The sequence below is a fragment of the Melospiza melodia genome, chromosome 4, assembly GCF_035770615.1.
Source record: "Melospiza melodia melodia isolate bMelMel2 chromosome 4, bMelMel2.pri, whole genome shotgun sequence".
Classification (NCBI taxonomy): Eukaryota; Metazoa; Chordata; class Aves; order Passeriformes; family Passerellidae; genus Melospiza; species Melospiza melodia.
In genome coordinates, this window is record NC_086197.1 from 71,342,072 (window position 1) to 71,366,641 (window position 24,570).

General features: G+C 43.3%; 1 protein-coding gene across 2 annotated transcripts in view; it reads right to left on the reverse strand.

Moving 5' to 3' along the window:
* Positions 1–3,435: 3,435 nt before the first annotated feature.
* Positions 3,436–24,570, reverse strand: part of SRGAP1 (SLIT-ROBO Rho GTPase activating protein 1) — a 138,361-nt gene continuing 117,226 nt past the window's right edge. For both annotated transcript variants that reach the window (XM_063155143.1, XM_063155144.1), the window contains exons 16-22: positions 21,887–21,992; positions 18,478–18,702; positions 17,342–17,421; positions 9,381–9,561; positions 8,686–8,820; positions 8,216–8,561; positions 3,436–6,488 (exon numbers count right to left, since the gene is read on the reverse strand). In XM_063155143.1, the coding sequence (XP_063011213.1) occupies positions 6,111–6,488; positions 8,216–8,561; positions 8,686–8,820; positions 9,381–9,561; positions 17,342–17,421; positions 18,478–18,702; positions 21,887–21,992 (1,451 nt within the window). In that variant the 3' untranslated portion in view covers positions 3,436–6,110. The remainder of the gene's footprint in view (positions 6,489–8,215; positions 8,562–8,685; positions 8,821–9,380; positions 9,562–17,341; positions 17,422–18,477; positions 18,703–21,886; positions 21,993–24,570) is intronic.

Consider the following 24,570-nt stretch of genomic DNA (forward strand, 5'->3'; position numbering starts at 1 on the left):
GGGAACACAGAGCTCTCCTCTCCCTGGATTCCAGCTTAGTGCCGCTTCACAAGTTCTGTTCTCCCACCTGGCGTGGACGGTGCATCAGGCTGCTCCGAGGCCTGCCATTTTCTGTTTTCCTTTCCACTGGTTTTAGCCCTGCTGATCGGTGGGATTGGCTGGGTGAGAGGAACCAAATCACTGTGCCAGGGCCACAGCCCTGCTGGGCCCGGGGAGCTGGGCGTCCAGTGGGACTGACTGCCGGGAAAGGCTGAGGGACGGCAGGAACCAAAGGAAGCTGGGTGAGAGGAACCAAATCACTGTGCCAGGGCCACAGCCCTGCTGGGGCCAGGGGAGCTGGGTGTCCAGTGGGACTGACTGCCGGGAAAGGCTGAGGGGCGCCAGGACCCGGGGCTGAGGCCGAGGCCGCCGCGGTCCCGGTGAGCTGCGGCGCTGCGGGGCAGTGAGGGACACCCCGAGCATAGGGGCTCCCTGGCAGGAAAAACTTCCTCTGGCTGGGTCTGCCGGAGCCGGAGTGCTGGCAGAGACCGGTGCTGCCAGCTGTGTGGTCTGCAAGTCCCAAAAGCTTATGAAAATCCACACCTGGATTACCAGCTTCAGCGTGGCGTCTCAAACCACGGGGGAGACGAACACGAAGGCTCCAGCTGTAAGAATCCGTGCCTGGACGGGCTGCTCGGGTCCAACCCGGCTGGCTATGGACCCCAGCCCACACCATCTTACATGGGGAAAAAGGCAACAGACGTGTCCCCTCCACGTGGGGACAAAGTCCTGTTTTGTTCCTGACAGGAGAACACCAGGCGCTCCAGGCGACTCCCCAGGTGGAAAGGAGGGGGCAGACTTCTCCAGCGGGACTTTGAGCTGAGGGGAAGGGGGCGGAGGAAGGCGGCAACAGCCGGTGGGATACCAGTGAGGAGGGGCGAGGGGAGGGGCAAACCGGGAACAGACCACCAACACTGACACTCGGGGGGAAAGGGGAAGGCCATGTGGTGAGAGGATACCAATCATGTGAACACTGCAAATTTCCAAGCACCCAGTGCAAACAACTAAATAACTATTTTGTGCAATACAACAGGATTGGCTGGGTGAGAGGAACCAAAACACCGTGCCAGGGCCACAGCGCTGCTGGGAGTGACTGCCGGGAAAGGCTGAGGGGCGCCAGGACCCGGGGCTGAGGCCGAGGCCGCCGCGGTCCCGGTGAGCTGCGGCGCTGCGGTGCAGTGAGGGACACCCCGAGCCACAGGGGCTTCCTGGCAGGAAAAACTTCCTCTGGCTGGGTCTGCCGGAGCCGGAGTGCTGGCAGAGACTGGTGCTGCCAGCTGTGTGATCTGCAAATGCCTTTGTGCAAAATGAGAGACGGGGAGTAGCTGCAGTTACAGTGGCATGTCTGAATGAGCAGTTGGTTGGTTTGTTTTTTAAGCAATAATTTAGCTGGTTCAGCTAACTGGGTTTTAGGATGCTAAATTGTTGATCTGTTTAGGATTTCATACATTATAGTGGGAGTTTTTTCCCCTCAAGAGGCAAGTTCATGGAAAAGCAATATTCCCATGTACAAGAATGGTACCTTAATCTTGTACCATCTCCAGTTAATACTTTTCCCGTTTCAGTTGCTCCCCATGTGTTAGTTCCATCCAGACTGACATCAAGGCTTGTTCACGGGGTAGCAGTGACTGAACAGAGCAAATATGGATCCTTCTGGTCAGGATAAGTCCATGTGAGCCACAGAGTAAGAAATAAACTGTGTGTCTCTGCCAAGGAGAACTTAAATCCTGGGTGGATCCTCTGTGGGTTCCTTATGCTGCCTGAGGAGGTGTTTGTGCAGGCTGGGGCAGTGCCACATCCTGGAGCTGCATGTGGCTTGAAACAATGATTTGCAGCAGTGACCTAAGACCTAAACACTCTGCTGCCACTGCTAATCTTTGGCCAATACACTTTTCTCAGCAAAACATCTTATCACCCTTTTGCTTTTCGAGCATCAGTAGAGTCAGCAGTTCCTCCACTACCTGCCAAAAGCTTTGGCTGTCTCTGTGAGAGCTGGGCTTCTTTCCACTACAAAAACTGGAAGGAAGTAAGGAAGTCAGCACTGTGCAACACTGAAACTTCATACTATAAAACAGGGCAAGACTCCTCTTGTGTTTTCTTACTTATTTTAAAACAGATTCAAGGCCACCACATAAGCCCCTCCCCTCACCAGTGAAGGATCTGACCGTGGAAATTGGGTTATGCATCCTCTGGGCTGTGTAGGACCTTCAAAGAGGAATGACCTTTGCTGTCCCCTCCTGTGTGCCTCAGTCAGCTTTTGTGCAGTAGGGGACAAGAAGAAATGCCTGAAGTAGGTCGCTGGACACTGCGGTGCTAAGGCTGCTGCCACGGGCTGATCCACGAGCAGTCACAGCTTTCTCAGCACGAGGAGTGACAGCCCTGCTCTGAGCTGGGGTGCTCCTTCCCCCACACCACCCCACACTGACACAGAACCACAGCATGGTTTGGGCTGGAAGGCACCCTAAAGATCACCCAGTTCCTACCCCCTGCCATAGGCAGGCACACCTTCCACCTTAAAACCAGATTTTTTTTAAAAGCTCCATCCAGCCTGGCCTGGAACACTCCTAGGAATGGGGCATTTGTCTTCTTCAGGCACACAGTGGTCCTCAACAACAACCAGGGATGACTGGTTTGGATTGTTTTGGCAAGGATTGAGAATGCATTTCCAAATAGCTCTTCTGCCCCTAAACATCTAAGGTGGGAAAGCATGGCAAGCCTGTTTGGGCAGCTGTAGTCTGAGTCCAGGAATTGTCCTTGATAGCATCTGATCCCTGTATGGCAGAACATTTCTCTGCAGCTATCAGCCTGACAATCATATCCCCTGGTTCCTGGAGCCAGCTGGGAGGCTGTGTATTGCCACCATTTCTCAGACATAAGGTCACTGAAGATGATCTTTAACTGTGGCACTCCTCCCACACCCTCCCAGCCTGACAGCATCTCTCTCTTTTGTTCTAAGAAATATCCCCATTTTAAGAAACGTCCCTTTTAAAATTCTCTTCACTCTATTTTTAAAATATGTAAGCTGGAGTGTTTTCCTCACCCCATTTTTCCTGTGGGAGCAGGAGGGGGATGGCAGGGTGTTTGGCCAAGCGGGCAGTGGGGGCTTTCCTCGGCCAGTGTGAGCAGGATTGACTACCCTTGATGGGTTCTCAGCAGAACTACGTGAAGTTGGTGGCTCTTTGCGAGGGGTTTTCAGGTAAAGAGGGACTTTAAATTAGGCAAGGAACTTTCCAGGAACAAGTGCTTCTTCAGGCCAAGAGTGTGATAGCTCTTGATGCAGTGTGGGGTGTGGGTAGCTGGGGGATGCTGGTGTGCTGGATGCTTCCCTATGTGGGAAGTAGATCATCAATCCATGTTGGAAGATACAGTGGTTTCCCCAGCAAAACTACACACACAGACAGAACTATCTTCTTTATTATAAAGATACACTATGAGGAACAAACTTGAATGTATACTGAAGCTTGTAATGGTACATGCCAAGAATGTACAGTACTATACATAAAAGTGCATTGTCACAACAGATTAACAGTACATTTCTCTTCCAGAACTGTGGGTTTTCCATGTTTTTATTTGATCTTCAAGAGTGGAAGGAATGCAATGGGAATGCAGCCATACACAAAACAGGAAAGGATGCAATGGAAATGCAACAGTACAAGAGCAAAGCTAAAGCTCCTCTAAAATTTAAAGGCACTTTCACATGTACATACTACAGATGTACATTGACACAAGTAGGTAACAGTCAACAAGCAGGAAGCTACCAGTACTGCAATTCATCAAACTTGACAGTAAAGGACAATACTGATTGGATTAGGTGTGCAGGAGTTACCCTTTAGTACGCCTGTAGATGTAGCAGTCTTTCCTGTTACATATCCACTTACTATGCTTTAAAGTATCTATAATAACCATCAAACTACACATTAACTGTGTGAATGCACTAAGTGGATGCATTCACTAAATGCACTGTTTCTAATATTTTCTTTTGCTAAACAATTTCTAATAAAAGCATTATGGAGTCCAGTACAGTTATTTAAACATACAAAATTCCCTATGCAATTTAAAGATACAGGTATCCATCTCAATTGTGCCAGGTGGGTTAATTTAAAAATGCTAGAAAAATTCCAGTTTTGCTCCACTGAGTTTAGTAAACTGGGGGACTACTTGAAAATACCTCTGGTCCCAAACAAGTGAGCAGACCAGCACTGGTCTGCAGCTGGGGCTGGTCTGGCTTAGGCTCTGGCCCTGGCATTAGGGCCAGGCCAAGGATGGAAGGTTTGCTGACCCATGCTGCACAGCCCACTGTGGTGGATTAAGACTTTGCCTCTTACCTAGATGTGTGTGAAGTCTAAGACTGCACTGAAAAGTATTTGCAATTATCAGCAATAGTTTGAGGCTCAGAGGCAGTTTATGGGGTACTTCTCACACCTAGAGCTTCACATTGCATCACCTGTCTAGAAGGTGTAAACCAGAGCAGGAATAAATTGCTCCTAAATAACAACAGGAAATTACTCCTGTCACCTCAGCAATTATGTCTATCAAATTTTGTCCCTACTCTTCTCCTCCCAAACTCAATTTTTTATGTATAATGAGTTGTAAAATCTCAAGCTTTCCAAAAGTGAGATCTTACAGAATATGTGGAAAAACAGATCTTAATTACAGCCAGTTGTACTTCTGTAGGGGGACCACAAGTGATTTTTCCCCATTTTATTAACTGAAACTTCTTTTGTGTATTGGATGCTTGAAAGCATGTTCCCAGAAATAGTATTATGGCTTACTGTTGCAATGTGCAAAACAGCTGTAGGTTTAGCTCATGCCTAACAAAGTTTAACAACAGAGCACTAAGCAAAGTTGACAGTCGCCACTCGCACAGACATAAGAAAGGTACTGATTTCTGTCACTAAAGAAAAGGAAAGTGGAGGGGAAAAGGGTTATGGAAAACTTTAGTCAGCTTGAATCTAGGCAGTTGAAACTCAGCTGCCTGTCCTGTGAGTGACCCCTGCACCACTGGCAGGGGGTAGTCCCCCTTCAGAGTCCTTGTCTTGCTGCTGTCAGCACAACTGAGCATTTGCTGTGCAAGGCAGTCAGCACAGCTGGGTCAGCTGGAAACTCAGACTATTGCAACTCAAATCACGTCCTTAATTGGACACTGAGCAATAAAGTCAATGGGAGACTTTTCTGAATTACTGTGTAGTTGATCCCTTTAATAGCCCCTCATGCTCCCTGATGGACCAGCAGGTTCAGGCACTCCCCAGAGCCTGGCTTCTGTGAACTTCAAACAAATTCAGCTTCTGTAAAAAATGTGGTATCAGGGAATGAAGGTCTGACTTCATGGGAGAAGGTACACTATTACAGAGGGCAGCAAAAGGAGTTTCTAGGTACTATCCTGGAGATGTGCTTTAGCTGTGTCCTGGAATGCTGCTTTGTATCAGTGAGAGCAATGTGATCTCCAGCTCCATCCAGCGCTTGCCTCTAGTGAGACTGCCAACAAGAAAGCTAACACTTGGTGCCAATTATGAGTTTGTGAGGGTTTGGTGATTTTTTTCTCTTGTGTCTTAAATAAGAAATGCGGCCTGAGATGACTTAGACATTCCACACAGACACGTAATCCTCACATGCTAAGTTTCAGTTCTTACTAACCTGCTTGAGATTTGGTTTGGTGACCCAGAAATGAGAGGCTCCATGTCCTCTGAACCCCCTCCCGCCCCTTTGTTTTGTGCAGGATCTGTTATTATATAGCTACAGTAAGACTGTGAAGTATGGTACAACGTGGCAAGCTGTTTGTGATCTGTGTTGGTTTTATTACAAATGGTGCAGCATCAAGTTTTCAAGTAAGTCTATGTTTGTTTTTTAAAACTATGCACAATTGTCCAGTTTTTCGTTTAATCGAAACCATACAAAATACAAATGCCCATGTTAATGTAGCTACTTTCAGACAATACATTCAAAAACACTGAAAAACAAAGCCTCTCCAGTTACAAACATGAACAAATGATGTTACGGAGCCCTGACTTCTATTGTTAATCCATCTCTTTCCCTAGCACACCCCAGCTGGGCGCTGTGGGTGGCTGAGCTGCCTACATTGTGCAAGATTTGTCGGCTGGACCCTGGGAAGGAGGAGAAGGCCCTATGCTAGGATTTGTTTTTGGAAGAACAATAGGTTTTGGCCTAAGAGCAGGAGGTTTCAGCTGCACTCCCATTCTAGGGGCCACCATGGGCTTGAAAGTACTCATGGTGTCACTGGAAGAACTAGTGCTACGGCGGATCTGAGGCTCGGAGCTCCTCAAAACAACGCTGTGGAGAGGGCTGAGCGACTCCGTTGAGGTGGCAGGGGTGGGGCTGTTCTTCACTTGCTCCAAGGTGTCCAGCACGACATCGGGGGCATGTTTGGCCGAGCTCTGCCGCTCCAGCTCACGGAGCTCGTTCAGTGCTGTGGTCATTGTCTCCTCGATGTCCTGCGTCAGAGCACAGAGACAGCAGCGTGTCATTTGTGTTGCTACCGAATGCCAGAGGAGCAAGGGGAGGGGTAAGGAAATGCATTAATTACTTTACCAACCATCCTCTAACAGTTATGATAATGCTAAAATTAATTTCCACCAGATTTATTTGAAAGACATTACGATTGACAACATGGCAGTTTTGGGTGAACATTACAAACATTTAACCTTGTTCATATGAGAGAATCAAAAAAAGGTGTTACACCAAAATCTGCAAGCCATTTATGAAGTGATCCTCAGGACAACTGATGTTTGCTTAGCAATGTTTTAGTGGTGAAGATTTCTGCCATCTCTTGGTTATTGACAACTGCAAAGATTTTAGTCCATTTGTTCACTCTTGGCTAACTGCTCCACTCATCTAAAGCCTCAGGTGCTCAGGGTCTGTATTCCCTCACATGGATTACAAAACCTAGTTTTCTAAGGAAATAAAGTTTGTGTGCCTATCAGCTCTTGTCTCCTCTTGTTTCATCAAGTTAAATCTTAAACAGAAAAAATCTGTAAGATATTGGTCAGTATGCGTACCTAAGAAAAACTATTTTCTTCATCAGGATTTCAGGCCTGACGGCGAAAAGAATGTACCAAGAGACTAGTTTACTGCTTCTCAGTGGTACTGAGATACAACTAAGCTTAAAATATCTTGTGTTCCCTGCCTGCTCACACTGTCTTTCACATAGTTTAATCAAAGTTTGGGTTCTAGTCTAGGCATAAAAAAGAGATATCTTAAGTCAAACAGTGCTGTTCCAGGAAAGTAAATTAACAGCTTAGAATAAAATAAAACAGTAAAAACACTTGCACTTTCTAATCCTAATAAATGGGTTCTGACCTAAGCATGCCAGTCCCTTCTATTCCTCACTGGAAGCATAGTTTGAAAGCAAGCATTGTCAGTACATTAAATTTTAAAACATGAGTGCCAGTGTTATTGTAAAATGCGTTTGCAATCATAGAGCACCCTCAGGGTGCTCCTAGTAATCACCTTTTCCCTCCTAGACAAAATGTGAGTTCTGAAGACAGAGGCATCTATTTACTCAAGAGCTGTTACCAGCTCAGTACAACAGACCAATGTGATGATCAGGGTACTTCCTACTCCATTCTCTTCACCTCTTCACTGCCAGGAATGAGACAGGTGACTGTTTACACAGTAAGATGGCCCACAATTTATGCAGCTGTGACATCTTGCACATCAGGTTCTACTACACGCCTCAAAGCAACACACTGTATGAACTGTATGAAAACTATAAAATCCACAAGACCCTGGACTGTAAATCTCTGCTTTGAATGGCAATGGTCATTACTAGCCAGTCAGAGCACTTTTCTGCTTACCACAATACTGAGACATAATTGAACACTTATTACATGCAAGTCAGAATAGGCCAGCCTTCAACAGAGCACAGTGGTCTATGTAGCTGTTGTAAGACTGTCCTAGTGTTCTGTATGGCAGAGGCAATTTCATTACAGTGTAATGGGAAATAATTTCTTTTTATTGCTTCTGCAATGTTTACTCCCCTTTGTGCTTCTCCTATTCAGGATTGCTTAATACATCTTTCACACACACCCTGTTTGGAAAGCCAAGTAGGATATTCCCCTGCACACACCTTCCCCTCAGAGCATGTGCTCTGTGCTGTGCTATTCAACGGGATTTGCTGCTCAGAAAATCAGACAGTGCCATAAATAAAAAAGACACAAACCTGAGCTATTGACTCCGGGTCCAGTGGTTTGTGGTCATTGAAACCTGTGTACTGACCAGAGGATGTGGACCTTCTGATGGGAGGGCTGTCGATCTTCTTCAGCGAGTCGTGCCTGCTGATGTTGGTGAGGCTGCCGTGGCCCGGCCGGCGCCGCCGCTCAGGGCTGTCGGCGTTCAGGCTGCGGTTCTGAAGGAGGGCTCTGGGACTGCAGTGAGTTGCCAGGTTGGGGGAGCCCAGCTCCAGGGCTGAGTTGGAGAGAGGGTGAGGGGGGTGTACCGGGCAGTGGCCGTCACTGCTCCTGCCTGGGCGTCTCAGGGGAGGCGGAGGCTCTGATCTCTTTCTCTGCCTGCACCAGTGGAAGTGGTGGAAGAACAAACTGTAGTGAGCCAGCATAAGCAAGTGCAGGAGTAATTACTGTGTTAGCTGAGCTGTGAGCAGGACTGCTGAAAACACGTTACACTGAGGCTTACCTTCCTGAATACACATCTGAGTGACGGTCAGTAGGAGAGTTCATATCCTTTGACGATGACTTGTCCTCAGTTATGGGTCCGCTGCTGGCCTCACTGTCTGCTTTTTGGCTCAGTGTGTCTGAGAAAGTATCATCCCTGAACAGAACACAGGCGGGGAGATGAGAAGTCAGTGAGTGAGAGCACCTTGGCACTCTCAGATTTTAATCCCCTTAAGAAAAGCAGGCATGTTATAAATGCACTGCAGCCCTTGCACATCTCCCAAAATTATTTATAATCCCACTGTTTACTGAGCTCTTTGCACTCTGAGTGTATGTAACCTTTCCGTAAAGAACTTTGAAATCCTTGGCAAAGCACGTGCCTAATACTACAAAACAAGAGTTCAGGGCTGCATTTCCCCAGTTCTTGCTATTCTGAAGTTAAAAGTCAGCAACTACTACACAGAGATAGTCAAATTAAAATAGGTGCAGCAGCATCTGTCTCTTAATGTACTGGGAACGTATCCATAGAAGTAGCTTAGCCTAGTAGTAGTTTTTGATGGAGCTTTCAATTCAGGGCAGTAAAGACAGGTATCCTGCATAAAAGGCAAATGTTTAATCTATCTGACCCTTCAAACCACTGACCCATTTGGCAAATACTGCTAAGCACTGCAGACTTTACATCCCCCCAAGAACCCAGTCACGCCAGACACTGCTTACATATCCTGCACCACTATGTACTGGTGAGGAACGAGGCCATCAATTCCATTGTGCCTTCCTTCCCACCAGTCCTCAGACGCTCGGTGATAGAGCAGAAGGGAAGCTCCTTTCTTGAAAGAGAGCTCTCGTGCAGACCTTCCAACATAGTCAAACTTGGCAATAGCTTCTATGGGCTCGCACTCTGGGGGGGAAGAACAACAAATATCAGGTTACATATCGCTCTTTTAAGCTTCATCAACCCCATTTTCCCCATTTTCTCAGTGCTCATTCTGACAGAGATCAGCTGAAGGAAGGCAAACTTCAGGCAGTCGTGACAATGTGCCCCTTACAAAGAAATATAATCGATCTGTGCCCCAGGTGTGAAACATCTGGGCTGCTTCAGGAGCTGCAGAAAACAACAGCGTACTGAAATGTTACAACTGCCTTTGGGAGAGAGGCCTCTGCCTCCTGCTGGAAAGGATCCTGCATGGCTGGAGAGTGGGATGGAGGCCAGGCAATAAAGACTTCTGAAAATAAAAAGAACAAACTCAGATGAATAATCAAAGGCCCAAGGAACCAGCGTGATAAGGGAAAAGTAAACAAGAATGCTTTTACCATCTGCAGTGTCAAAGGAAGGAAGACAAGATTAGCCTGTGCATGAGTAGGGATACCCTGCTGAACTGGGCCACGGAATTTGTGTCTTTTACGTGACGAGCATGCAGACCTACTGAAACCTAGTGTTTTACACAGCACCAAAGCCTCCTCCTTTAATTCACTTCCTTAATGCCCTTTTGGAGTGAGACAAGACGGCTCCAGACCACAGGGACAGTCCCTGTGTGGCCTCAAGTTGCTTAAAGCAGCTCTGACTGCTCCAAAATCCTGAGCCGCCCTGGTTTCTGCAGGGGAGGCTGGTGTTTTCTGAAACCAAACACTGGCTACAGCAGTGCTGGCTAATCCTCTGTCAGAATGCTGGCAAATTCAGACTTAGTTACCAGCCTTAGGCTGGAAATGGGTTCCATCCCATAACCTGTGCTGGGATGGAGACTTACTGATGTCAGCAAAGGGGCCCCGCAGCTATGGCCAGAGCTGTGCCCAGGCATCCAGCAAAAAGCTGTGATTTTCACAAGCTCTCATTTTGTCTGCATAAAACCAAAAGCACCTGAGCTCTAACAGATTAAATTTTGTCATCAAAGTCTCAAAACATAAAGAAAAAACAGGTCTAAAAATCACATACTCTGATGATTCCAGTAACTCAAGAGTCCCTGAAATGACTAATTTCTTTACATAATTAGAGCAATATTTAGATGGAAATTAACATCTGGGCTAATGACTAGCATAGCAACTTTCTGTCTGATGTGAATTGAAATTGCTGAGGTGGTAATTCCCTACAGAACCAGGCTGGTAATGAAAGCCACTGTCCCTTTATGACAACATTTTGCACAGGAATGTCTTTTTAAAATTAACTTCGTTCTACAGTCTGAAAACATAATGACAGCACCTTTATTGAGGTTACAGCTTGCAGCTCATTTTTTAATAACTTCCCAGCCTGCAGAAGACTGTCTTGTGGTTTGCTGTTTCTGCAGTCACTTTAAGTGTTCCTGTCAGTGACAAACTGTAGTGTGTATAAAAATCACTAACACAGAAACTTTACACAGATGGAATACAATGATATGGAGAATTTACTGTTACAAACACAGAAGAAATGTATGGTGGCAAAAATTATTTCAATTATATAAATACAATAAAGAACCTAGCAATAACAGTATACATTACTGAAAATGCATCCCTACTGGATGACTGTAGAGGACCATATTATCTTTTTGTTCTTTGTCTTTTTCCTCTCTTTCTCTCTTTTGCTTTCTCTGTCTCACAGCCCCTGCTCTGGACCACTGACACGGCAGCAACAATGTGGGATCTAATCACTGGTTTTATTTTTTGTTTTCTCCCCTTGCCTTGCATGGACAAAGCACAACTATCATATTCTACCCCATACTCTGACGTTTGTTGTGGGAAGGAAGAGCTTGTGAGCCAGCACCTTTGAATACCAAATGTACTGTGACTTGTGAGTCAGCACCTTTGGCTGTGTGCTGTGGGAGTTGAGAACTTACTGAAGTGTGCTGTACAAAACAAAGGGCTCGTTCACCCCCACTCTTGTGGAAGTCTGTTGTAAGAAATTTAAGGGTGTGTTAGCCAATACCTTTTGAGTCTAAATATTGGGCTGGTGGCCAAAGTTATGGTGACTGTACAATAAAACCTAGGAGTTCCTGGATATGTGTCCAGTGTTCAGCCTGATGAGAATTTTTAACAAACATCACGGCCCCTACGAATGTCTCGCTCACTGGCATTCCCTGGTGGGTGGGGCTGAAGGTTTCTTGGTTTATGTTTTTAAGCAAAGAAACTATAATGTTGACAGAGAAAGAAACATTCTGGAAATCTGGGCTGCCTCTAATGGTGGTGTGATATTATGATATGCTACCCTGTTGTCATTCCTACAGCCTCTAACAGAAAATACAGAGGCCACAAAGCAACTGTAAGGCACAGAAAATGAAAAGAGGTAAAACCAAACATGCCTGTTTATCTTGCATCATCTTTATGAGAGCAATATGAAATGACAATATGAAATGGCAACAGTGTAACACTGAGAAAAGAACACAGTTCTCCTATCATGTGTATTGTTCGTGGAATTTATTGTAAGAAGGAAATACTGGAATTAGGTAGGATTGAAAAGGAGCAGACATTTATGAGCACTCTGTTCTCAGATTACAGCTAATTTATGGGTTGTGGTAGAGTTGGTCAAGAATTCAGAAATAAAACCTCCCAGGCTTTGGAGAGCCAGTCACTCACTAACAGGCAAAACTTTAAAATGTAAAAAAAAAAAAAAAAAAAAAAAAAAAAAAAAAAAAAAAAAAAAAAAAGTCAACCAAACAAAAAAGTTTTACAGTAAGTCATAAAAATCCCAAATTTCCTGCATATATTTTCCTTAGACATTCTCCACAGCTAACTGGTAGTGCTCATGAGTACTGGATGGATGGACAAACCCCAACACTGATTGGCTATGGAATTTCCTGTTTCTCTGCTAACGTCAACAGACCATACAGTATCCCACAATTAAGTATACAGGTCTTTTTATTTACAAATCAGTGGACTAAACTAGAAACAGTTCTGTCTTGCTCAGTGGAATTATGCTCATCTAAGTGTGGTGTGAAATGAGAATTCTCTTTATTATATCCTTCTACCACCTGCAAGACTCACATTCTTTCTCAGAGGTCTGAATGACATTGTCCCACTGGAACAAGCTGTATGAATTGTTAATGTACCCATAATGGATGTGACTTCTGAGACATGCACATCAGATTGCCTGGGTAACAAATCCCACCTCCTCAGGGAGGAGTGCCCAGAAAATTTCACACAGATTTCAAGAAGAGGACGAAAAATGAGTTCAGACAGGTTTTCCTACTGTGAAAGGGGTGTTTTCATTTCTTTATACACAGAGATGACTTTCCTATAGCAAACAGTACTTAGACTGCACTTAAATAGTAATTCACCTTGTTACAGGTCAAGCTTTAATAGTCAAAACCAAAGTACCATGACAGTTACTCCCAAACATAAATGCATTTTGGAAAGTTAAGCCATTTAATATCAAGGTTACTGAATGACAGATGAGTATTTCCAAAAAGCTAAGGCAATGAAAGCTAAATTTGGGATCTGTAACTCAAATTCTGTGTGGTACTGAATGTCTGACAGTAAAACTGACAGCTCAGAGGGAAGTGTAATTGCACTGCTCTGTCCGTACCTGCGGGCATTCAGCTAAAATATCAAGAAGTGTTTGGTGGCATACAGGATCTCACCAGCTATCATCTCCAGTGAATCAGGAAATGCTATGGAAAGGAAAAATAAGGACAAACTGAAGAACTGTGGGAACAACTTCTGCTTGGGAGAGCTGAAAGGGCAGAATAAACGTGTTAGTTTTATCTTTGAGATTGGAGTGCCAGATGTAGACCTAACCTCCCTACAGAGGTGATGGCAGTGAACTGGCCCTGGGCTGCCCTCCATGCCTCAGGGCACAAGGAGCTAAGGAAAGGAGGGGACACCATTCCCTGCACTTTTTCTAGGGGAGTTGCTGTTGCTCTGCTCTATACTTCCTCAGTTTTCCCAGGTGTACCCTGTCTGTTGGGAATAAAGTACGTCCCGCACTCCCCAGGAAGATGGGAATCTATCTCCTTATTTCTTTATCTTCTGCATCCCATCAGAGAATAGAGTGGTTCTGTAATTTCAAAGTCCTGTCCTCAGGACAGCAGTTTTCTGACTGGGAAGAGCAAAAGCAAAGAACTGTTGCAAGGTGTTGACATAACAGAATTTGGCAAAGTATCGATCACAGCACGCACTTCTGAAGAGCAAGAAAATTAGTATGTGTTTGGAACAACAATGTACAGTCTGACATGTCCCTATTTTTGTTTTCAGCAGAAATACCAGCTAAAGTTTTATCCTAAGTTTATGAGATATCTATGGAGAGTATGGCATTAATTTTATGTATGTTTTCCTAGGAGAACTCCATCTGTCTAACTTCCTCAGGAAATGTTTACTTCCTTTGCAAACAATCTAGTCACTCTTTACCATATGACTCCAACAAGATTAAAAAAACCTCCATCAGTTTGAAGGTAAAGGAAATATGGTAACAGCTGTTTCAGTAAAACATAAACAACGTCCTTTGAATCTTTACTGCAGAGACATTTTCAGGTAAAGGTTTGTCTGCAGCAAAATTACAGGTAGATATTTTTTTGTGTCTCAGCTGAGTATAAAAGTTCTGAACTTCACAAATTAAATTTCATTTCCAGATTGAGGAGAAAGGAAAAACTTCTATGTTTTTCTTACCAGGATATTTTCTGGATATCTAAAAAAGCCTGAAAACACTACAGAAAAATGCAGCTCCTTTTCTTTCCTGTTTCCCTTTCCAGTGATCAACTGAAATACATGAACACCTGTAATCTTAGGGGGAAAAAACCCACAACAATTTATATGCTTAAAATAAAGCAGTTATGAAATATTTAAAAGCTCATTTATGTGTGCTAGTATTTTTCCCTTAATCTACTGCATTTTACCTCTGTGGACACAATTAAAATTTAAGTTTTAAAGTCTTGTTGTTTTCTAAATTGTAATGAACATTTCTAGTGCTACTGACACAGCCCCTACAGATGGGTTTTTTCCTCGCAGGCACAGAGAGCCACTTGCAGTTTAACTTTACAGCAAGAGTAAGTAAAATAAATCCTTTTGGTTTTGATTGTAACCTCTGGATTATGTTTCGATGACCCTGTAATTCCTGTCGGGTAGGCAGCTTGGTCTTACATATGTACACAACATTTTAGCATAAAACTAATCAGATTTTCAACATGAAAAAAAACCCCTTAGCATTTACAGAATCTGCTTCTTCCATGTCCTAACAGAGGGAGCCATGGAAGTACCACATGTCCGATCAATGCAGCAGCCATGCAGCACCTCCCTTTCTCTCTCTGCACATTCAGCTGGCAGTGATGCATCCAGCCTATTATCAATGAATCAATCACATTAAACCCCCAAAATACTCCAGACCCTTTAGTAGAAGGGTTTTTGTTATCCACCACATGTTTATCGGTGACTCACAAAGTTCAGTAAGCAAAGTGAAAAATTTTCACCTATTCTCATATCTGGTGTAAAAAATACTTTTTAAAAGGAATTGTCTAGAGCGCAAACACATGAATGTATGTGCAAAGAGAGAGTGAGTGTATTTAATTTATTAGAAATAGCACATTAGAAAAATGTGCTATTACAACAGAAAGCCATATTAATGGAAAAAATGGGTTAGAGCTTGCAGGTTGGAATAGAAAACGAACAGTTTTTGTGTGCAATCCAGGTCTGTTAATCTTCAGCTTTGCAGCAGTATTTATCTAGCTTACAAATATTTTTGTGCTAACAATTATTTCTCTGTAAACACAGATGTCCGCTTTCTTTTGGCACTGAATTAATTAAAAAGGTGTGATGAGGAAACTAGAATTAAACTACTGAGTGATCTGGTGAACAAAAACCCATGTCTTTGAGCAGTCAAATCTTTCAACAGAACTTTGTCCTGTTGACAGGTACTCTCTTCAGGGTTTGTCTTCCCCAGTGACACAGTCACAAGCAGTACCAGGACAGGAATGTAAAACTGGTATAACAACACAGTGGTGGGGTACAGCCCATGATGATTGAGGCCCAAATGTTGCATCACACGATGCCACAGTCCTGCTCCTCTGTATCCTGCTGATGTTTTCATCTTTCCTAGGCATGGCTTTGAAGTAACTGCTTTGATGGCTGCTGAAAAGCTGCACTTCTTCTCCATGTCCACTTGTGCCTTCGTCTGTCAGTTTGGTCATGGTGCCCTGAAGTTGGCCCCAACATATTGAACTGGTGTGTCAGCTACACTTTACTTGTGCTCTAAATGAGAGACAGGCAGGCTTCCTCAGCTTCCACTCTTGCTTCATACCTCCAATGGAAGAAGGAGTTCTTCTAAAGTATAGCTATACTGTCTTGGAAAAATAAGGTGCAACTTTTGAGTTTGTTCACACTGCTTAGAAGAGATGTGCTGTAGAAAGATGGTGGGTTTAGTTGTACAGAGCTGGTCAAGAGGAATCCATGCACAGCCTGTCTTGTAGAGCTGCTGGTACTCCCTGCTGCACAGGCATGGCTATACACCCAGGCAGGAGACCAAGATTTCTCTCCTACTCTCAGTCTTCCCTCCTTCTGTAATGTCTGCCCACCCAAATGTCCCTCCTGTCCAAACAGCTGCACTGACAGACTCTGCCTGCCCCTCCTCACCTTGGCAAAGGGGAAGAGACAGGCAATCTGTCAGTGACAGCCTGTGTACGTGACCAAGCAGAGGGGTGCAGCTAGAGTGGAACCATTGTTTACTCTGCTCTGTGTGCAATGGGAGCAGTGCAGCCAGCTTTCCTATCCATACACCTTCCGGTTTCCCTTCCCCACAGCAATTGTCCCAGCTCCTGAACATATCCCTTATGACATTATTTAAAAAAAATATCCTTTTCTGCAGTAGCTCTTTTCCTCCCCTCTCCTCTGCTCTGTCTTTTCCTCTTCCTTCCTCCACACATCCTCTGCAAGGGACAAGGGGAAGCTTTTGTTTCTACTGCTGCACGTGTGCTGGTTGCTCTGTCTGGGTTGCCTGCTGGCCAGACAGGCAGAGAGCTCACACTGCTGCTGTTCTCTACATGGAGTGTTACTCTGAATCCTTCACCTCTAATGAGCTACTAATTATCACAAAATAGTAGTTATATAATAATTTTGAGAATCCTTTTCTATCTGTTAAATTTGCATGAAAATTGGCAGAAGTTACTGTGAGGGACATCAGAAGAATGGTCAAACTGTCACACTTGAATACACATTTATGACCTGGACAAAAAGAATTAATATAATAGAGTTGCATCAGTTTTTTCATTGATACCTCTCATACCTAGAAGTATATGTGACTGATATTTACAGAAAATTATTACTGTTCAAAAGTTTCACTGTGGGGGGTACACACATGCTTTTAAGTTGTTATAAATACTTTAGAGAGAGCAGCTTTTAAATTCATATAAAAATAGAGCTTCAATGGCAAATATCCTCTAGCTGCAATATTAAAGGGCACACTTTTGACAAGTTTAGGTTTTATAGACAAAAGAGTCACTAAAAATGTAACACTATGTCAGAAAATAATATGTGCTGACTGAAATAGTTTCTCTCTTGCCCTTCCTGTGACTGGGCAAATCAGGAGTGAACAAGGAAACAGCTGGTCAAACACAGATGAATCAAGAGTGCAAAAGCACACAAACAGAGATTGAAGATTTGCCACTGAACACCAGGACTGAAATTTCCTTCTTTCAAATAAGACACAATTAGGAAAGGAAGAAGGTGTCCTGCCTGGAACACCTGTAGGACTTACTCCCATCAAAGGCACAGTAAAGTGACAGACTCACCATCTTCACTGGTGTGGGGCTCTGTACTGGCATCCTGGTCCCCCTCCTCCAAGGTACCATGCTCACTGTATGGGCTGTCACTGGAGGCAAGCAGAGAGGAACCACATACATCAAAAATATGCCACCTCCATGGGATTATTTAGAAGCATTCTTATAATGCTACAAAGTCATGTGCAACATAATTATCCTAGTGTGGTATGAATATATAATTAATAAAGAAGCCTATATGCATTTCCTTGAAACAAAATTCCAACATTAAGAAGCCCTCAGAACATTTGATTCCTTTATAAACAAAAACTGTGTGTGTTTGCTGCCAAGGGGGTGTCCTGGTTTTGGCTGGGATAGAGTTAATTTTCTTACATGTAGCTGGTACAGTGCTGTGTTTTGTATTTAGGATGAGAATAATGTTGATAACACACTGATGTTTTAGCTGCTCCTGAGCAGTGTTTACACTGAACACCCCACCATACCTGCAAGGAGACTTGGGGGCACAAGAAGCTGGAAAGAAAAACAGCCAGAACATCTGACCCCAACCAACCAAATGGATATTCCAGACCATGTGGCATCATGTTCAGCACATAAACTTGGGACAAAGCTGGTCAAGGGCTGCTGCTCAGGCACTGGCTGGGCACTCATCAGTGATGATGAAAACTGCATTGTGCATCACTTGTTTTGCATATTCTAATTATTGTAATTTGCCCTTTCTTTTCTGTCCTATTAAACTGTCTTCATTTCAACACAAGAATTTTACATTTTTTTCCCAATTCTCTCCCCCATCCCACTGTGGGGAGAGTGAGTGAGTGGCTGTTTGGTCTTTAGCTATCTGCCCCATTAAAGCACAATAAAGAAAAGGAGGAGGCGTCATAAGCTGAAATTTTGAAAGATGGTTCACAGCCAAAGAAACAATTTCCTACCTGCCTGCGTGCTCTGATCACCTGGAATTCTATCTCTGGCTGAACACCAAGCAGCTTCCTCCACAAAATGTTGTAGGAAACATCATCAGAATTGCCTTTGCTTCACTTTTTCATATTTAACACTTTACTATGTGGACCTAAATGCTCTTCTCATTTATCTTCATACTTCTAACCAGCCTAATGATTTTGTTTAGGAGACAGAAGAATAATATTCTGACTTACCAATAGTCATCTCCAGCCATGCATTTTTCATATACTGGTCCATCAAGTTCTTTCACATCTGGAAAAATAGCCTCATGATGGATGATGATAGTTTTGATTATCTCATTCACGTGTGCCTGACAAGACACCTGGTCTTGAATGTCTGGAACAGGCATCAGGGTTGGCCCAAAACAAATGGCCAGGTTGTATGGATCCATCATGTTTTCATCACTGTACTGTGAAAGGCTGTTATAACACAAAAATCAAGAAAAATTGACTTTTCCACTGTGACTAACCTTATTCTGAAAACTGTAGAAAACTCTTTGAAATCCCCTCTTAGAGATTTCCTGTTGTCATTGACAATCCCACATAAAGTAATGGAAAAAAAACCAGGAATTCTTCAGTAGTTATATACACTATGAAGTGAGTTTATTCCACATATATATTTATGTATATATATGTATTCCCAGGCTACCATGTTGAGTGTACACTGACTTAATGGGCTAACATCTGCTGCTGCTTCTAGCACAACAATGCTCCAAGTGAACTGGATGCAAAGTGCGTCTACATTTCTCACTGGACCTGGGTGCATCTCTTTCAACCACTGGCTACACAACTTAGATACACAGAATTGCATTCTGCAGGCAACAAGTTCCTGGATCTTGCAAGGGCTTTTGGTTTCTGTTTTTAACATACAGACTAAAATTCCTAAGCACCTTGCCTTCTGCCCACAAACTCCCACAACAGTTTCATTATGGAAGTGTCCAAATGAAAAGCTTTCATTGTTATTAATCAACTTTTGCAAGCTTTCCCTTCTTCCAGAAAATGCAAGGTTACTAATTTTCTAATTTGAATGAGAAGTTGTTATCTATTCCCATTTTTACTGAATGCCAATGCTGGCTTTTGAATGGTTCTATGTGGGGCCAGTCAAGTAGAATCTGATGTGCTGGGATGCCCTATACTATGTTGTCCTGTACTCTGAAGCAGCATAGGGATTCTGATGTCTGGCTGTGTTCAAATACAACACCATGTTCCCTCCAGAAAGGGAACTTTAGAGAGTGTTTTCCACGTTTAATCAATACATATGCATGAGGCAAACCTTCTTCACGATTACCCTCATAACTAGCTTTTAAAATTAATCATGTTTGTCCCTTTCTTATGCCAAGATTTACTATCCTGTCCTGTGTGTTAATTGGAGACGTCTTGTTCTTCTGATTTATCAGGTGGTTCAGACTTTATACATGCACAACTGTAAAAAAGCCTGTAACAATCATTGTGCAATGTGAAATTCTGCTGATGGCTGCTAACAAGCAGTGCTCCTCATGGCTCAAAGGCAAGGCTGGTACTGGTTAGCATCTCCATGAATGACCTACCTACACAAGGGGATGGAGGGCACACTCAGCCAGCTTACAGGTGATGCCACACTGGGAAAGGAGCAGTCAATGTGCCAAAGGTCAGATACAGGGCTACCAATTAGAAGGACCTCGACAAGATGGAGGAATGGAAAAATGGGAATTCATTCCACAGCATTTATGGCTATATTAGGAAGAGGCAGCAGGTTAAGGGAATGAATTATTCCTTTTCCAACTGGCGCTTGTGAAGTGGCACATGAGGTTCTGTGCAACTTCTGTTAGTTTTGAGAGATTGACAAACTGGTACAAGCCCAGAAGAGGACTACTAACAGAGATGGCTGGGGAGCTGAAGCATATGAATTATAATCTAAAGCAGAGAGAACTGGGTTTGTTCAGCCTTTGGATAAAAAGGTTACTGGAGAATTTAGCTGCAATCTCCTACTATATATAAGATTATTAACAAGAGCAAGACAGACACAGGTGCAAAGAGATGAGAGGCAATAGACACAGCAAGTGAGATTCCAATGAAAGCACAAAAAATTTCTTTACTATAACAGTGACCTAGTACTGGGACTGACTGCCTGGAGAGGCTGTGGAGTTGCTGCCATTTGAGACTCTTGACTGGCCAAAGCCTTCAGCAACTTGATCTAACTTTGGAGCCTTGTGTGGGAAGCTACACCAGGTTAGGTCTGCCATGAGACATGATGACTTCATGTTGCCAAGCAGGCATAACTACATATGCAAAAAGCAGAATGGGATTTGCAGGAAGTCAAATAATGGGAATATTTTTCCTGTGGATGCACCAGGAGCAATTTAGAGGCAGTAAGGTATTTAATCTGCTTTCCAAACTGCATTCCTGTGGAGAGCACAGATGTAGCTAACATGATCACATAAGAAGTACAACCCTAGACAGCTCTGGTCTATCTGTATGTCTCTGCAGAGGAAAAGCTGTGATGTAAGCTTTTAAGACATTTACATGGTGTAATTTTTGGGGGACAGATTCAGTTTCAAATGAATGGTTATTTTCATAAAACTTTAGATCTCTGTCTCTCTCCGACATACTGCTTGAAAGTGGTTCAGAAATTGCTAGAAGAAAGGAAACAGGAACAGCTGTGACTACAGGCATGAACAAATAACCTGGCTGCAAAAGACCCTGTTTCTATAGGAACAGACAGGCTGAATGAAATGGGGAAGGTCACAAAGACAGAATGAATCAGCAAAGGGCAAATTTAGGAAAAAAGAGGAAAAAGGTGATATGAAAACAGATAGAACAGGAAACAGACAAATTGACAGAAGAAAGAGAAAACTTAGAATCAGGGCAAAGTGCACATAAGCAAAATTTTCTGTGAAACCATTTTCTGTGAAACCAGAGAGGGCCACAAAGGACTGAAGGAAGAAACACATTTCAATTGCCCAGCCTATCTTTTATTTTCTCTTATAGGAAGAAGAAGTTTTTTCTGGGATGATAAATACATGAACACCACTTTCCCTCTCAAACAATCCTCCTTCCAGCCTGTGTTTTGCAATGTGAGAAACAAGCTACTCTACATCAAAGCATACTCAGGGGATGTGTGTTCTCTGTACTCATACTCCTGTTATCAGAAAACAGAAGCAGCAAGACAAAGTCTCACCCTGGCAGTGCCTAGCATCAAACAGGTAGCTTGTAGTGCCTGTATTGCTTGAATATACTGGGGTTTTTCCCATCAGGAGAAATCAGCTTGAGATAAGGAAAAGAAATGCATTTTTAAATTGCATAAACTAGTTTTAATGTAGCTGCAGTTTGTATTTGTTATTTTTCTTATTGGCTTATTTTGTTGCCAGCTTTAATGCCGTAGACTGCACTCCCCATTTCAGACAACACTTTAATGTGTCTTGTTCAATTCTGGACAAATGGAATTTTAATTTGAACGAAATCCAGCGTTTTCATTCTATTTCCACTCCCAATTAGAAGATCATATTTTTTGTTAAATGGAGCTCAAATGTGAATTCTACATAGAGTATGAGTGAACCCGAAGAACTTCAACAGCAGCAAAGGAAGGCAGATAAAGGCAGACTGCAGCACTGGGGTCAGTACTTACTGGTTGAGGAAGGCAAAGAGGTATCTCATCACTATAAGGACCGACCTGGGCAAAGTAAGGAGCAGTTTGCGGATGTGAAGAGCCCTCTCATAGAGATTGTCTATTCCTGCAAACAGAAGAAAGCGTTTTATGTTCCCTTGTATATGATTGTCAGAAACAGCATTCAGTCAATTTACTCAATTTACTTTGACTTTTTATCATCACCTCTAGTCAGTACTGTCTAATTCTGGTATATTAGAAAAATGAGATCTAGAAGTTCTTTTCCCTCTTAATAAAACCCCACAGCTTAAAAGTAACAGTTTTTAAAGAAGATACAAATCTGTCTAAGTCAAACACTGGACACTTGCTGAGCTTTACAGCTCACAAAACCACAAAATCAGTACATAAATAACCTGAAGGAACCAAGGAAAGATGCTGGCCATTCCTTTCAAATACAGGTGCATTCTCTAAACATGAATTTTCCCATCAGACACTTAATCCAATCATCAAGCTTCTCCAGCAAGTTTTCTTAATCAAATATCCACCTATAACTCTCTTAGTGGCAAAATAGGAGAAAGGACTTTTTTTTATTTTTTTTTTTGTATGGAGCCAAGAAACACAAAGATTGCATTTTTCTCAAATGATTTTATAGCAGTCCACGGAAATTCTTCTGAAGTGGGAAAATCATCTGATAAAAGCATCAGTTCCTAATATCTTGTAACAAGGATGCACTATTTTCTGTGTTGGTCAGAAAGACTATGTGTCTGCAAGTTGGGAAATGATGGATAAAAGCTTGAAGTGTTTTTCAGAAAAAGCAGTATCTCAGTTTTAAACTCAGTGTGTTTTCTGAGTCCACAGTAAATGACACTGTGGGAACAACCTCAATTTTCAGTAATGCTTTTTATGTGAGCCAAGAAAGTATGCTGCAATTAACAACATCTAGGGGAAATCTTAGCATACTAAGATGAGAAATCCTGTCCAGTGGCACTAAAGTGGATATTCAGCAATTTGGAAATAGCTGAAAAACAGACTGTACTACAAAATGTGGTATTTAGGAGTGCACAATTAAAATAATTACTTACATAAAAATGTGTTAAGTGAAAGTGTACATAAGTAATACACATCAGAATTACTGGCATTATTTATGTGTTCTTTGGTATGGCTATTTCAGTATTTATTTGCAGATGCAAAATGTGTGTTGACTTACATTTCTAAGAAGAAAATTGGTATCTAGTAACTGTTGTTTTGGTATTAAAAACTAAGCATCAGAAGAGCATGTTGGCAGCAACACTTTGTTTGCCACCTAGGTGTTATAGTTCACTAGGAAATGCCAGTGCAGCAAAAGAGTGTGAGATCTGCTCCCACATCAGCATTCACAGGAGATTCTACTGGCTCAGCACCACTAGCGTGCTGGAACAAAAGATTCTGGGATGGGATCAAACTGGCCTCCATCAGAGTTTCTGTGGAAGCAAACAGCCTACCACTGCTTGCATGAAGAGGTCCATTTGGCTTATGGTATCTGCTGCAGAGGCAGAACACCAAAACTCCGTCAGGAAGTAAAAATGTATTCCCCAGCAGAGACCCTGAAGGCTGGACAGTGTCCCTGGTGAGCTGCTGCAGAGCTGGTAGGAAAAAGGACTGCTGACAAGCTGTATAATTTATAACCTAATGAGTCACTCTGAACCCAAACACTAGCTGGAAATCAGTTCAAGCCGTCTCAAGTGGAGCATGGGACCTGAAATTTCTTTTTATGTTTCTTGTAAACATGGACTGGATGAGTCAAGAAATATTTCTGACTAATGGTTAAGAACTGGTGTCCACGGCAGGGACATGCCAAGTCTGGGAGCTGCTTGCACAGTGAACATCCACAGAGCAACTACAGCTCTCCTTTCCCATTCCAATGCATCTTTCAACACTCCTGCTTCAGCAGCACTGTGTGCTGCATGTGGGAAGCTGGAGGGCAGTTTTGATGCAACACCAGGACTTGCCTTCTGCATTACAGCCTTTCCTGGCTAATGCCTTGTGCTACAGTCCTGCCTTCTCCAGACAATTCTGGAGACTGGCCCTGCTCAAGGTTCAGTCATTGCTGAATTCAAATCAGACCTGAGAAATGCACCAGGCTGGGACCCAAGGTGGGTTCAGTAGCTCCTTCTAGCAGGGTGTTGCCTGTATGGCTGCAATAGCTCTGTCTAAACTAGTGAGCTAAACCAGGATGGGGCACACTGGCAGGCAACTACCACTCAGTTATCACACTACTCTCCAGTGTGCTTGTGGTCCCTGTCAACCACAATTTTTCCAAGCAATTCCTGGACAAGTTTGACAGATGCATGAGTCAGGAACCAGTCCCAGTAGGCAGCAGAGAGATGGTGGAGCAGGTACAGAGATTCTGGCTGTGTAGTCATGTATTGAACTGTCCCAGCTGTCCTACTAGGATCATGATCAGTACTAAGTACTTGAAGTGACCTGCACTCCATACTGAAGCAGTTACAAGCCATACATGCTTGAATGAGGTGTGTGTTACCAGTACCTTCCTGATAACACTGGACCCAGTTTCCATGAAAGTCCCTTTATTGAAAATCCAAACTACTGTCAAGCAGTAAATTTATGTACTTTCCACATTGTTTCAAGAGGCTGCACTGATTTGATTTAAAGGAGCTAGGTAATGATGTAATGTATTTGCATGCTGTTTTGAAATGTGGAGCTGA